Raw genomic sequence first — 14,861 nt, 5'->3', positions numbered from 1 at the left:
GGATTTGATTTCAGAAGTCAAATAAGGCTTTGCCTTAAGGAAAAGATAAATGTGTTAGTTCAAAAGCTGCCTCGTCTCAGGAGGGCGTCTTGCTGGTCAGTAGAAGCTGCATCTCAAGGAGACAGCTGTAAACTGGGCCTTTGGTTCTCACCTGTTTTGAAAGACAAGGCAGGCCTCCCTTAGGACCAAAGGTTGCTGGTGCTGCTGACAGGTGGACCCCCGGAGATGAGAGCTAATCAGATAGATATGCTAATGCCCAAGCCGGGCCCAGATGGAACCATACGGTTCAAGTAATTAACACAAAGCATAGCCCATGTTGACTTCTGGGATCATCTCTGTCTCCAAGAACACAATCACCAGAGCCAAGATGTCTCTGTTTGTTGCTAAAGTAATAGCCTTATCATAAAACTTAGAAGTTTGCCCCAAGAAGATTTTATAACCCATTGTTCCCCTAGTTAGAGTTAAAGGATCTGTAGTAGCCTTTTAGGAGACTTTGACCCTAAAGCAAACTGCCTGTTAGTATGCAAATCCCGTTGCCCTTGGCAACGGGGAAGCCTGTATGTACCCTATATAATACCTGTGTGGAGTTTCAGTCGGGGAAATATTTGATGCGGGTAAGATATTTCCATCCGGATACCCTCCTTTATCTATTTTCATAAACTTTCACTTTATAAACTATATCTTTGGCTCTGTGTATTATTATTGCCATTACTTTATATTTTTATTTCTGTTTCCTACTATATTTTTCATCCTTTGCGATGACCCCTGCCTGAGAGACCTGATCGGAAGAAAAAACCTCTTTGCAGGGAGCGTAGCTAACTCCCTGCAAACTGGCGTAGTCAACTTAGAGATCTGATCAGAACAAAGAGAAAAGGACCTCTTTGCGGGGAGCGTAGCTAACTCCCCGCAATATTTTATGATAATTAAATGCTACTTAAGTTGAATCAAAAGTAAAATATAGCTGACATAAATAAGTAATGCAGGCTCAGAGTGCAGTGATAGGAATACAATGTCTACATGGGAAAGACATTACTCTAATTGCAGTTTGAATGTGAAAAGAGGTCCAGTGTACTTTATTCAAGAAAGAAGCACATTATAGGGTCTACATTTTGTACAGATGTCAAGGGCAAAAAGAGACTGAAGGCCTTGGTCATCTGGAAAACCCTCAAGATTTAGCAAAACATTTATTGATTATCTACTGTGTTCTAGGCACTGTGCTAAATATGTTTGTTGTTACTGTGAGGTTTTTAGCACCATTTTGCAGATTATGAAACAGAGTCTAGGGAGCGTGAAATAAGAGCCTAATGAGTGGTAAAATGAGGATTGAAACACTTTCTACTCACTACTTAATTGACTCCCTTCATTTAGAAAGGTCCCCCCCCAACCCCCAGTGATTTCGGGCTAACAGAGTTATTGAAGCATTGTATAAAAAGAATAAGGAGATTATTTTGGCATTTTTTTCATTTTATTTCTTTAGCCATGATGTGACAGTCATTGTACCAGGAGCTGGGAATGCCCTCACGGAGCTCATGACCTAGTGGGAGAAACAAGAAGTTACAGAAGTTACTACCACAACATAGAGAGCAGAGCTGTGACTTTCTCAAGGAACTTTCCAAGTTTGTGAATCCTCCAGTGCTTACAAGTTCCTCCTTTAAGTGGATATGAAATCACTAGTAGAGAGAATGAGGCCTTGGTGAGATGCAGATGCTGAGCGATCAGCTACTCACTATCTAAGCACCAGGTTCTGCACAATAGCCTCACAGCCCCGTGGTTCAAATTCGTGTCAGAGCAAGATGACAGGGCATAGCATTTTGGACATTTGGGGCTGCTCCAAAATAATCAAAACCACTAGTGTTAAATGCTAAATGTGAAAATGCCACCATACATGATAAATTCAAGAATCAAAGCATGTGCAAGGTGGTAAAGATTAGGGAATGACACAATAGGATTTACATTTTGGAAAGTTCACTCTGATCTTATCTAACACTTGTCTATGCTTTCTTATTTTTTTCTAATTTATATGTTAATGAAATAGGAAAAATATAGAAATAAATTTTCAAAAATTAAAAATAAAACCATGGAGTCTAATCAGATTGTTTTAAGATAAGTAAAATGGTTTGGAGAATCCCAGTACTTTACTTGACAGAGGAAACTTTCTACAAGGACAGAACTTGTCTTGTTTACATTTTACTCATAGCTCCTAGCAAGGTTCTTGACACATGGTAAGTGCTCAAAGACTAATTATTGAATAAATAAGTAAATGCAACAGTGGGATTTGTTATAATAAACACTGAAAAGTATTTCTTGGATTTGAGATAACTTTGTAGAAGCATTTTCATTGGAATAGAATTACTGTGTAAAATCACTATGTGTAATCTAATACTGAAGTAAATGCTCACTTTGTATATTTAAGAAGTATTTCTGGCCAGTACAGTGGCTCACGCCAGTAAGCCTAGCACTTTGGGAGGCCAAGGCAGGAGGATCACTTGAGGTCAGCAGTTTAAGACCAGCCTGACCAAAATAATAAGACCTCATCTCTACAAAAAATAGGAAAAGTTAGCCAGGTGCGGTGGTGCGCACCTGTAGTCCCAGCTACTCAGGAGACTGGGGCAGGAGGATCGCTTCAGCCCAGGAGTTTGAGGTTGCTGTGAGCTATGATGATACCACTGCATTCTATCCCGGGAAACAGAGGGAGACCCTGTCTCAAAAAAAAAGAAAGAAAGTACTTCTGATGCCAGTACCAGTTGTGAATCTAAATGTAACCATATTCTATCCTTTTTAAAAATAATAATTTATTTTCCTGTTGTGAAACATTTACATTTTTCAAAAATACCTATGTGCATTTATGTATATGTACATATATAATATAGGCATAAATGTACAGTAAAAAGTTTCTCTTCCAGCCACTTCATTTCTACAGGACCTCACCCCCCAAACAGGTAACCACTGTAATTATTGTCCTGTGTCTTTATAGATTTTTTAATATCTATTCAAGCAGGCACAAATTCTTATTTTTACACCTTGTTACTCCAGAGGCAGCATTGTGTATGCACTTTTCTATACCTCACTTTTTCATATTGTTGTGTCTTAAAGACCTTTCCAAATCAATAGAGAGCTTCCTCATTAATTTTTTATTGCTGCATACTATTATACTATCTAGATATGCCATAATTTACTTACCCCATCCCCTATTGATGGACATTTATATTTTTTCCAAAAAATACAGCAATAAATAACCTCAATGATTTATATCATTTCTCACATGCAGATTAATGTCCAGAAATTGTTCATTTGTAATTCCCATACATGATATCAAATTACTCTCCAAAAAGGTTGTACCAATGCATGCATAGCAGTGTATATTTCCACAGAGGCTCACCAACAGAGTTCATTATTGAAGTTTTAAATTGTCAATCTGAGGGGTGAAAAGTAAAATCTCAATGTCATTTTATTTTGCATTTCCCTTATTGACATTGACCATTTTTGCATTTGTTTAAAAGCTATTTGCATTTTCTTTTCTGTAAACTCTAAGTTTATATCCTTTACACTTTAGTTATGGAGTTGCTGTCATAGTTTGGGTTCTGCTAGAATCAGAGCCTAAGGGTAGGACTTGGGTACGGGTTGTTTATGATCCCTGGAAGCAGGAGTAAGCCAACATAAGGGTGTGCTTTCTACGTAATTGCTATAAACCAGGAAGACTTGAGTACGCTAGATCCTCTAAGAAGCATGCAGAATGCCTCAAAGAATTATCCTTCTAAAGAAGAGGAGGCTATGACATTTATTCTCATGTCCCCCATTGATTGAGGATTGCTCCAGGAGCATTCTACTTCCTTGCACTTCTGGACTATACACAGGGCTGAGAGAGCTTGGTGGCCCTGGAGAAGGCCCTGAGACAAATGGCTAAAAGAAGCCAGATGTGAGCTTGAGGTAGGATGCTGTCCCCAGGAGTCTGAGCTCACACTGAACTGTCCAGTAGAGCTCCTGCTGAAATCAAAGGTGGACCAAAAGGACCTGAAACAGAGCATCAAAGTGTCTGATTCAGTAGTCTTCTTTCTTATCGGCTTCTATTGACAGGAGTGCAGTGTAATTATCTATGATATTAATTATAATTATTTTCCCTGGTTTATAATTTTGTTTATAGTATTTTTAAATAACCACTTTATTAAGATATAATTCATATACCATACAATTCACCCATTTAAAATGTACAATTGAATGGATTTTTGTTTATTTGCAGAATTGTACAATCATCACCACAATAAATTTCAAAATTTTCATCACGCTAAGAAGAAACCCATACCCATTAACAGCCACTCCCTGTTTCATTCCTCCCCTCAATCCCTGGCAACCACAAATCTATTTCCTATTTCTATGGATTTGTCTATGCTGGACATTTCATATAAATGTTACATGTGGCCTTTTGTGACCAGCTTCTTTCATTTGGCATAATGTTTTCAAGATCTATCTATATTGTAGCATGTATCAGTACTTCATTCCTTTTTATTACTGAATAATATCCTATCATATGGATAAGCTACAGTTTGTCTATCCATTCATCAGTTGATGGGCATTTGGGTTATTTCCACTTTAGGGCTATTATGAATAATCCTGCTATGAATATTTGTGTACAGGTTTTTGGGTGGATGCGTGTTTTCACTTCTTTCTCATTTTATACCTAGAAGTGGAATCGGTTGGTCAAATGGTAACTATGTATAAACATTTGAGGAACTGTTTTCCAAAGTCGCTACACTATTTACATTTCTACCAGAAATGTGTGAGGATTCTAATTTCTCCATATCCTGGTCAACACTTGTTAGTACCTGTCTTTTTTTTTTTTTTTTTGGAGACAGAGTCTCACTCTGTTGCCCAGGCTAGAGTGAGTGCCATGGCGTCAGCCTAGCTCACAGCAACCTCAAACTCCTGAGCTCAAGCGATCCTCCTGTCTCAGCCTCCCGAGTAGCTGGGACTACAGGCATGCACCACCATGCCCGGCTAATTTTTTCTATATATATTTTTAGCTGTCCATATAATTTCTTTCTATTTTTAGTAGAGATGGAGTCTCGCTCTTGCTCAGGCTGGTCTCGAACTCCTGAGCTCAAACGATCCGCCCACCTCGGCCTCCCAGAGTGCTAGGATTACAGGCGTGAGCCACCGCGCCCGGCCAGTACCTGTCTTTTTTACTATAGCCATCCTAGTGCATATGCCATAGGATCTCATGGTTTGGATTTGCATTTCTCTAGTGGCTAAGATGTTGAGCATCTTTTCATGTGCTTCTTGGCCATTTGCGTATTTTCTTTGAAGAAGTATCTTTACAAATCAATTCTCAATTGCCCATCTTTCAATTGGGTTATTTTTCTTTTTATTACTGATTTATATGAGTTTTTAATGTAAAGTTTATCAGATATATGATTTGCAAAGATTTTCTCCTACTCTGTGGGTCATTTTTTCACTCTCTTGATCATGTGTTATGAAACAAAGTTTCTTCTATTTTGATGAAGTCCAATCATCTGTATTTTCTCTTGTTGTTTGTATTTTTGTGTCACATCTAAGAAACTATTGCCTAATCCAAGGTCATGGAAATTGCTCCTGTGTTTTTCTCCTACGAGTGTTATAGTTTTAGCTATTACATTTAGATGAATAATCCATAGGTTAATTTTTGTATGTGGTATGAGGAAGAGGTCCACATTCATTCTTTTGCCTGTGGATATCCAGTTGTTCCTAAACCATTTGTTAAAAAGAATATTTTTTTAACCCATTGAATTTTCTTGGCACTCTTGTTGAAATTCAATTGCCCATAAAATGCAAAGGTTTATTTCTGGACTCCTAGTGCTATTCCATTGATCTATATGTCTACCCGTTTGCCAAAACCACACTGCATAATTATGGTAGCTTTGTATGAAGTTCTGAAATGGGGAAATGTAAGTCCTTTAGCTTTGCTTTTCTTTTTTTTTTTTTTTTTTTTTTGAGACAGAGTCTCACTCTGTTGCCCAGGCTAGAGTGAGTGCCGTGGCATCAGCCTAGCTCACAGCAACTTCAAACTCCTGAGCTCAAGCGATCCTCCTGTCTCAGCCTCCCGAGTAGCTGGGACTACAGGCATGCACCACCATGCCCGGCTGATTTTTTCTATATATATTTTTAGCTGTCCATATAATTTCTTTCTATTTTTAGTAGAGATGGGGTCTCGCTCTTGCTCAGGCTGGTCTCGAACTCCTGAGCTCAAACGATCCGCCCACCTCGGCCTCCCAGAGTGCTAGGATTACAGGCGTGAGCCACCGCGCCCGGCCGCTTTGCTTTTCTTTTTCAAGATTGTTTTGGCTCTTCTGGGTCCCTTATATTACCAGATGAATTTTAGGATTAGCCTGTAATTTCTGTGAAGAAGCCAGCTGGAATTTTGATGGGGCTTGCCATGAATCTTTATGACAACTTGAGTAGTGTTGCCAGCTTAACAATAGTAAGCCTTCTGATTCATGAGCATGAGATATCTTTCCATTTATTTAGGTCTTCTTTAGTTTTTTCGACAATGTTTTGTAATTTTCATAGTAAAAGTTTTGTACTTCTTTTGTTCAGTTTATTCCCAAGTATTATTTCGGATGCTATTATAAATGGAAGTATTTTCTTAATTTTATTTTTGGATTGTTTATTGCAATTACATAGAAATACAGTTGATTTTTGTATATTGATCTTCTATCCTAGAACCTTGGTGAACTCATCTATTAGCTCTATTAGTTTTGTAGTGGACTTCTTATATACAAGATCATGTCATCTATAAAAAGATATGGTTATACTTCTTTCCAACCTGGATACATTTTATTTTATCTTCCCTCCTAATTACCCTAGATAAAACCTCCTGTACAATGTTAAATAGAAGTGGCAAGAGTGGACATCCTTATCTTGGTCCAGATCATAATTTGATCTTAGGGGAAAGCATTTAGTCTTTTACCACTAAGTGTGATGATAGCAGTGAGTTTTTCAAAGACACCCTTTAGCAAGTTGAGGAAGGTTCCTTCTGTTTCTAGTAGGTTGAGTATTTTTATCATGAAAATATGTTGTCAGATGCTTTATCTGTGTCTATTGAGATGAGCATGTGGTTTTTGTTCCTTATTCTATTATTAATAATATGATATACAGTATTACATTGATAGATTTTTGCATGTTAAGCCAACCTTGCATTTCTGCTATAAGTCTCAATTAGTCATAGTATATAATCCTTTTTATATGTTGCTAGATTCTATTTGCTAGTATTTTATTGAGCATTTTTTTGCCTGTATTCATACATTTCATAAAATATGCTCTGTAGCTAGCTTTTCTTTTGATATCTTTGTTTGATTTTGATATCAGGGTAATATTGGCCTTGTAAGATGAGTTGGGAAATGTTTCCTCCTCTTCTATTTTTTGAATGTCTAATATTTTATATCAATGTTACATCAATTTGCCTGATTAAAATATTCTAATTCTAATAATATCTAAACCTGTTGGTATTTTCCTAGGATCACATTAAATTTATAAATTAACTTAGGTTGATTGGTATCTTTTTGACATTGAATATTTCTGCTCAGAAATATGGCATATCTTCACATTTGTTCAGATCTATTTTCATGATCCTTCCTAAGTATTCTTTTAATTTTTAAAAATATTTAATATAAAATTTTCAAATATATATAAAAATACAGAGATTAGTATAGTAAACTGGCCAGGCATGGTAGCTCACACCTGTAATCCTAACACTCTGGGAGGCTGAGGTAGAAGGATTGCTTGAGATCAGGAATTCAAGACCAGGCTGAGTAAGAATTAGACCCCATTTCTATTAAAAATAGAAAAATGATAGAAAAATTAGCTGGGCATGGTGGTGCATGCCTGTAGTCCCAGCTACTCAGGAGGTTGAAGGATCGCTTGAGCCCAGGAGTTCAAGGTGGCCGTGAGCTATGATGACGCCATTTCACTCTACCCAGGGTGACAGAGTAAGACTCTGTCTCCAAAAAAAAAAAAAAAAAAATCACCACCATGGGCCTGTCAGCCAGGTTTAATAATTATCAACACATGGTGATTATCATTTAGTCTTCCTCCCTCAATATTTTAAGATAAATCTCAGACATTATGTTTAGAAATATTATAAAGTTTTCTTCATATAGTTGTGATATTTCTTATTGATCTTATTTCTAGGTATTTTATCTAACTATGGGTTGTTTATTCATATGAAGATTTATTTCTATACATTAATTTTGTACCCTTTTATTGTTTTCAAAACACTATAACTATTCTCTAGTAATCTGAAGTCATTGGTTTGAAAATATTAGATGAATTACCACCCTTCATTATAGGGATATGCTACAGTTTTAAGTATAAACTAGTGTAGTAAGTCACTAATCTTGTTCCAAACAATATGATAGTGTCCTGAAACATAATGACCAACCTGTGGAAAGGCACAGCAAACTTACCTGGTTATCCCTGTCCTGGTAGCTCTCTGTTAGGATGTGAAAAACATGGGCCATCTTCAGTTTCCTGCAACTTTGTAATATAGTTGTTTTTGTTTTTTTGATCACAGAGTCTCACTGTCGCCTGGTCTAGAGTGCAGTGGCATCATCATAGCTCACTGCAACCCCAAATGCCTGGGCTCAACTGGTCCTCCTGCCTCAACCTCCCTAGTAGCTGGAACCATAGGTGTGTGACACCGCGCCCAGCTAATTTTTTCTATTTTTGGTAGAGATGGGGTCTCGCTCTTGCTCAGGCTGGTCTACAAACTCCTGAGCTCAAACGCTCCTCCTGCCTCAGCCTCCCAGAGTGTTAGGATTACAGGTATGAGCCACCATGCCCGGCCAACTCTGTAATATCATATGTGCACTTGCTAGCCTGTTATTCCAGTCGACCTTAAAATCACTTGCTGGGCAGGGTATGGTGCCTCACTCCTTTAATCCTAGTTTGAGACCAGCCTGAGCAGGAGCAAGACCCCATCTCTGCCAAAAATAGAAAAAATTAGCCAGGTGTGGTGGTGTGCACCTGTAGTCCCAGCTGCTTGGGAGGCTGAGAGAGGAGGACCAGTTGAGCCCAGGAGTTTGAGGTTACAGTGAGCTACGATGACGTCACTGCATTCTACCCAGAGTGACAGAGTAAGACTCACTCTCAAAAAATAAATGAATGAATGAATGAATCACTCACTGGCAGTAAGGCAGGCCCTCAGAGGCCCTCAGAGAGACACATTAACTCTTCCAAGCCAGTAGGGGACCATTTCATTCTTTTGAGTTCGTATGAGAAACGCTGATTAGATGAATCAGGAATCATGTTGTGATATGAATAATTATTTAGGTAATTTCAAATGTAGCACTGTTAGTATCCAGTTATTTATAGTACCTTGTTTTTTAGACTCACAGAGAGTTTTAACCATCTTTTTCACACTTTCCTGTGTTAACTGATCTTGCTGTTCTGCCAGAGTAGTGGGGGATTTGGGGTCTCTACTCATTTCAGAAATCTCTGGTTGGCTTGAGTCTTCATCTCTCCCATGGTCTGTCTCTGAAATAGCATGTAGTTTTTCTGGGATGAATTATTTTCTGAATCCAAATAGAAGCTTTCATTTAGATGTACCTGATATTGTAGTAAATTAATTCTATTTTATTCAAAAAATTAAAGCAACTTACTTTCAGGGAAAAGTGCTTTCTCCTAGATTGCAATGAGTTAGTTTCCCTGACACTTTAAATACGAAACTCATCTAGATAGAGAAAAATATATCTTTATTAAAATACGGCTTTGAGGGGAACTATGAAGACCATTTTTTTATGAAGCATGATGATATCCTTGATGCCAGGTCATCTGACTTTGACTAAGTTAAATGACTACTACTATAATATTTAAGGCAATAATACTTACCTCACAGGGTCATTATAGGGATTAACTGAATTAATATATTTGAAGTACGTAAAATAGAACCCAGCACATAGTAACTTCTAGTGAGTATTTGTTATATAAATAAAAAATAATCAAACCTAAATACATAGAAATTGACTTTCTTTTTTTTTTTTTTTTTTTTTTTTTAGAAATTGACTTTCTTAAATGTCAGACTAATTCAAGGAAAGAACTGAAATTCTATAATCTGCATTTTCTCAACTCGTAGTGAATTAACTTCCTTCCTGCATATATAAATAGTTGCTAATTTAAACAACCTCTTTCATTTTAAAGATTCGCCGATTCTCAGCCCAGCTAATTCTGCAATCAATTTAAGTGGAGCTCAGGACCTGACCCGGAATAAGAATGTTGTGAAACCACTGGCTTTGTCTTTGCAGGTTGTAGGGAAGACTTTTGCTGCAGGTGATGTTTTCCTCACTTATATTTCTTTGGTAAATACATAGTCTATAAAAGACTTGTATGAAATTTAATGGGCAAATTGATAGAAGAAAACAGAAGCTGCCAGTTAAAGACAGATGTGGGGCTGTCTATAATAATGGATCATGGTACAAAGCTTTGTGTTCTCTGTGTTCCAACCAAAAGAGTCAGGGAATGACATTTGGCACACAGAGGAGATACAGTGGTTTGATTCCATTCAACAAACAGTTATTGGGCACCTGCTATGACTAGGAACTGGGGATAGAAAGAAAAATAAAACTTAGTCCCTGACCCCTAATGTCCTTGTAATCTAGTGAGAGAGACTGTGGAAGACCAAGCTCCTCCAAGAACTCATTCTTCATTACTCCCTAAAATGTTAGACTAAAGCCCCTGCTCCATGTCCCTGAGCATATTGTCATATTTGCTGTGATACACTGAAAATATCTTGTCAGGGGTCTATCACAGCAAATATGACAATATGCTCAGGGAGCACGGAGCAGGGGCTTTAGCCTGACATTTTAGGGAGCAATGAAGAATGAGTTTTTGGAGGAGCTTGGTCTTCCACAATGAGGAGATATTTGCTGTACAGAGGAGTGAAAGGAAAGGCACTTCAGATTCAAGAAAGAGCCAGGAACAAAGGTTAAAAGGAAAAGAAGAGGAAGGAAAGGGGAAAAGTAGCACAATGTACACAAGAACTTCCAGCAGTTCAGACTTGTTAGAACCATAAAATGTAAAACTCATCAGGTAGCAGGACATGAGCAAGTGATGGTCAAGGAAAAGTCATGGGAGGCCAGGCCAAGAAGCATGAATTTTACTCTCTAATTTAGCAGAGAAATGACATGGTCTGATTTGAACTTGAGCTAGATTATTCTGGTCTTAAGAAGATGACCAGAGGTAGGAAAACTAGTTGGAGGTCATTGTAATAGTCTGGGTGAGACGTGATACGAAGTCCCTGGCCAGAGTGATAATAGGTTGAAGAGGAGGGTGCAGATTAGAGGAGTACTCAGGAAGGAAGATCAGCAGGACTTGACTGATTAATGGGAACATCAGAGAAAAGGGGTCTCCACTGACTTCCATCATTCTGGGATGGTGGTGCCATCACCTGAGACAGGGAACACAAAAGGAGGAACAGGTTCTCCAGCAGGAAACTGTGAGCTTGGTTTGGAACATGCCGAGTTTGAGATACCCATAAGACATCCATGTGGAGCTAGTCAACATTTAATTTATCATGGGGGAGGTCAGAACTCATGGTCTAGAGTTGAGCCACCAACATATGGTTGAAAAGATCAGGGTAAATAGGATCAGCCAAGGAGAGATGTAGAGTGAGGCAAGGTTAGAATCCTAGAAAAGTCCAGTGTTTAAGGAGAAGAAATGGTAAGAGAGATGGAAGAAGAATGAGGAGAAAGAGAGCCTATCGTTGTTGGAAACTCTTCAACAATTACACATCATAATTTATGCAGCCCACTTTTGTTCTCACTCTAGTCCAACAATTCTTACAGGATCTAACGTCTGGTTAGATTACAGACTTGAACAAACAGAATCAAGTTTTTTACAGTATTAAAAAATAAATCAGGCCAGGTGCAGTGGCTCACGCCTGTAATCCTACTACTCGGGGAAGCCGAGGCTGGAGGATCGCTTGAGGTCAGGAGTTTGAGACCAGCTTGAGCAAGAGCAAGATCCTGTCTCTACTAAAAATAGAAAAAAATAGCCAGGCATGGTGGTGCGCCTGTAGTCTCAGCTACTGGGGAGGCTGAAGCAGGAGGATCACTTGAGCCGAGGAGTTTGAGGTTGCTGTGAACTAGGCTGACGCCATGGAACTCTAGCCCAGGCAACAGAGCATGACTCTGTCTCAAAAAAATAAATAAAATAAATCAATGAAGAAATGGATCAATAATCATGGTTATGAGACCATCAGATGAAAGGTAAATGACTTTATAATGCTAAGGATTAGGCTCACAACTCTCAAACCTGCTAATCAACCCTAACATCACAAGAAGAGAGAAAACTGGCCTTTATGTGCCTCCTGATGGAAGTACTGTACTTAGGCTATACTCTTTCCAAAAAAAAAATTGAACTTGAATTTGATCAAGCATCTATATCTGACAAGTAGTTTATTGGAAATACAGGGGACAAGGGGAATGCTCAATGTCATTGTGGGTATCCAATCAGCAAAATCCAGAAAATGGAAAATTCTGCCAGGTTTTCAATAAATTAATTGTCAGAAGAAGCAAAGAAAGGAGGAATCCTATAGACTGAAAGAGGGGAGGTATGAGGGACGTATCAACTAAATTCAATGTGTGGATCTGTTTTGAATCCTGATTTTAACAAGCCAACTATAAAAAATCATTTCTGAGATAATCAGGAGAAATTTGAATACTGATGGGATATTTGATGGTATTAAGAAATTATTAATCATTGTTAATTTTAAGTATAATGATGATATTACAGTTATTTATTTTAAAGAATCTTTTTTCTTTTTAGAAACATATACAGAAGTATTTATGGATGACATGGTATGATAAATGGGTTTGCTTCAAAATAACCCAGAGCGTGTACGTGTGTATGTGGAGAGGAAGGAAGTGTGAGGTATAGATGAAGCAAGATGGGCTATGTGTTGACAAATGTGGAAGCTGGGTGGTGGGTACATAGTTTATTATACTATTCTCTCTCCTTTTGTACATGTTTGCAAGTTTCCATGGTACCACATTAAAAAAAAAAAAAAAAAGAATTGTTTTCCCTTCTTTCCACCCACCATCTCCAAAGACTTCATTGACAGTAATTCTAAAAGACTTTTGGGGGTCCTAGGAAATCATGTTTAGGTGACATTTAATTTTAATGAAGGTACTCTTCTGATAGTTGTAGCTGGTTTTATATAACTGGATTGAGTCCTATCTGTGAGGTGTCTTTGAATTTTAGAATGTGAGGTTGGCTGGGTGCAGTGGCTCACACCTGTAATCCTAGCATTTGGGAGGCCAAGACAGGAGGATTGCTTGAGGCTAGGAGTTCAAGACCAGCCTGAGCATGAGTGAGACCTCGTCTTTATGACTGGGCATGGTGGCATGTGCCTGTAGTCCCAGCTGCTCAGGAAGCTGAGACAGGAGGATTGCTGGAGCCCAGGCATTTGAGGTTGCAGTGAGCTGTGATGATGCCACTGTACTCTAGCCTGGGCAAGAGAGCAAGACCCTATCTCAATAGATAGGTGGGTAGGTAGCGTATGAGGTCTATCGGATGGTTGCAGCATCACAGAAAGCAGTATCCTGTTCAGCCTCTGTTCTGAGCGGCTCCTCTCTTCACGTTCTACAGATGCTGCTAATGGAAACAGTAGCCATGGAGGGAAGAGCAGTGCATCCAGCTCCACTCCAGCCCGCCCAGGGAACTACTCTTTGTCACCAAGACCTAGCTATGCAGCAGGAGACCAAGGTACAAATTCATCTTAGAGTTTTGAAATAATGCACTTAATTAGGTAGAAGTGTTATAGATTTTGGAATGACAAATTATCTGACAGCACACTCTGGAGTTTTTCCTTAGGTTTTCATACAATGTTTTGAAAGTTTATGATTGTTGTGAACAGTAGTGATTAAATATCTTGGGATTCTACAGAGATGAGACTAACTGAGAAATCATGTTGAAACAGGTGTATAAGGAAATGTCTTGAAAACCCACGGGTTCTGCTGACCAGAGTACAGGATTCAAAGTTCTTCTCTGTTATGTGATCCTGGGCAAATCTGAGCCTCTTTTTGTTTATCTACAAAATAAGTGTAACAATAATACTTGTCCTACAACTCCATAAGGTTGTGGATAGAATCAAATGAAATAATCTGAACTTTGTCTTTACCTCCAGCAGAATGGTTTAGACTTTCTGAGAAATAATCAAATTAAAGGTTTTATGTTACTTTGGCATTCTTTCCTTTCTTCCACGTGACTGAGGACAAGGCTGTCTTTCTTTTTGTCTTCAGCTACCATGTTCACTTCTGGGCCACCAAAGAAACGACACCGGGGGTGGTATCCCGGGTCACCTGTCCCCCAACCTGGTTTAGTTGTACCTGTTCCCACAGTTCGCCCTCTTTCAAGAACTGGTAAGATTTTTAACAGAAGATGGATTTTAAGGTTTTTTTTTTTTTTTTTTTTTCCAATTAGTAGAGATATCTTCTACTCCTGTTCTTTCCCTGAGCCCTTGAAGATAAATTTCCTTAACCAACCATTGTGTTCAATATTATGTGAGGATATCGATGGTAGCTAATATTTTGTCCCCATCATATCTGTCTTCCCTACAAGCACATGTATCATCACAACTGATCTGAATTCAACCTTCGGCTTAGTTGTAGCCCATGGAATTGATAAGCCATTCATTATCTAGGACATGATGCCACCAACCACCATCACTGGGCACAAATGGACTTGCTGTGCCAGTAGTAGTGTTAGATTTTCCCTCCTGTGATCCGGTTCCTGTGTGACCCATGCTTGTTATTTCTGGCCTAGACTATTCAATCTGTGGCTAGAAACCTGAAAAACCAACTAGTTCTCCTTCTTAATGCCCAAACTGTGGCCAT

General features: G+C 38.5%; 1 protein-coding gene across 1 annotated transcript in view; it reads left to right on the top strand.

Moving 5' to 3' along the window:
* GREB1L (GREB1 like retinoic acid receptor coactivator) overlaps positions 1-14,861 on the top strand; it is a 229,932-nt gene that overhangs the window by 145,332 nt on the left and 69,739 nt on the right. The window contains exons 8-10 of the mRNA XM_069468527.1: positions 10,168-10,296; positions 13,615-13,731; positions 14,268-14,387. Of these exons, the coding sequence (XP_069324628.1) occupies positions 10,168-10,296; positions 13,615-13,731; positions 14,268-14,387 (366 nt within the window). The remainder of the gene's footprint in view (positions 1-10,167; positions 10,297-13,614; positions 13,732-14,267; positions 14,388-14,861) is intronic.

The sequence above is a fragment of the Eulemur rufifrons genome, chromosome 5 (genome assembly GCF_041146395.1).
Source record: "Eulemur rufifrons isolate Redbay chromosome 5, OSU_ERuf_1, whole genome shotgun sequence".
Classification (NCBI taxonomy): Eukaryota; Metazoa; Chordata; class Mammalia; order Primates; family Lemuridae; genus Eulemur; species Eulemur rufifrons.
The sequence above is the reverse complement of the archived record's forward strand: the minus strand, read 5'-3'. Positions and strand labels throughout refer to the sequence as shown.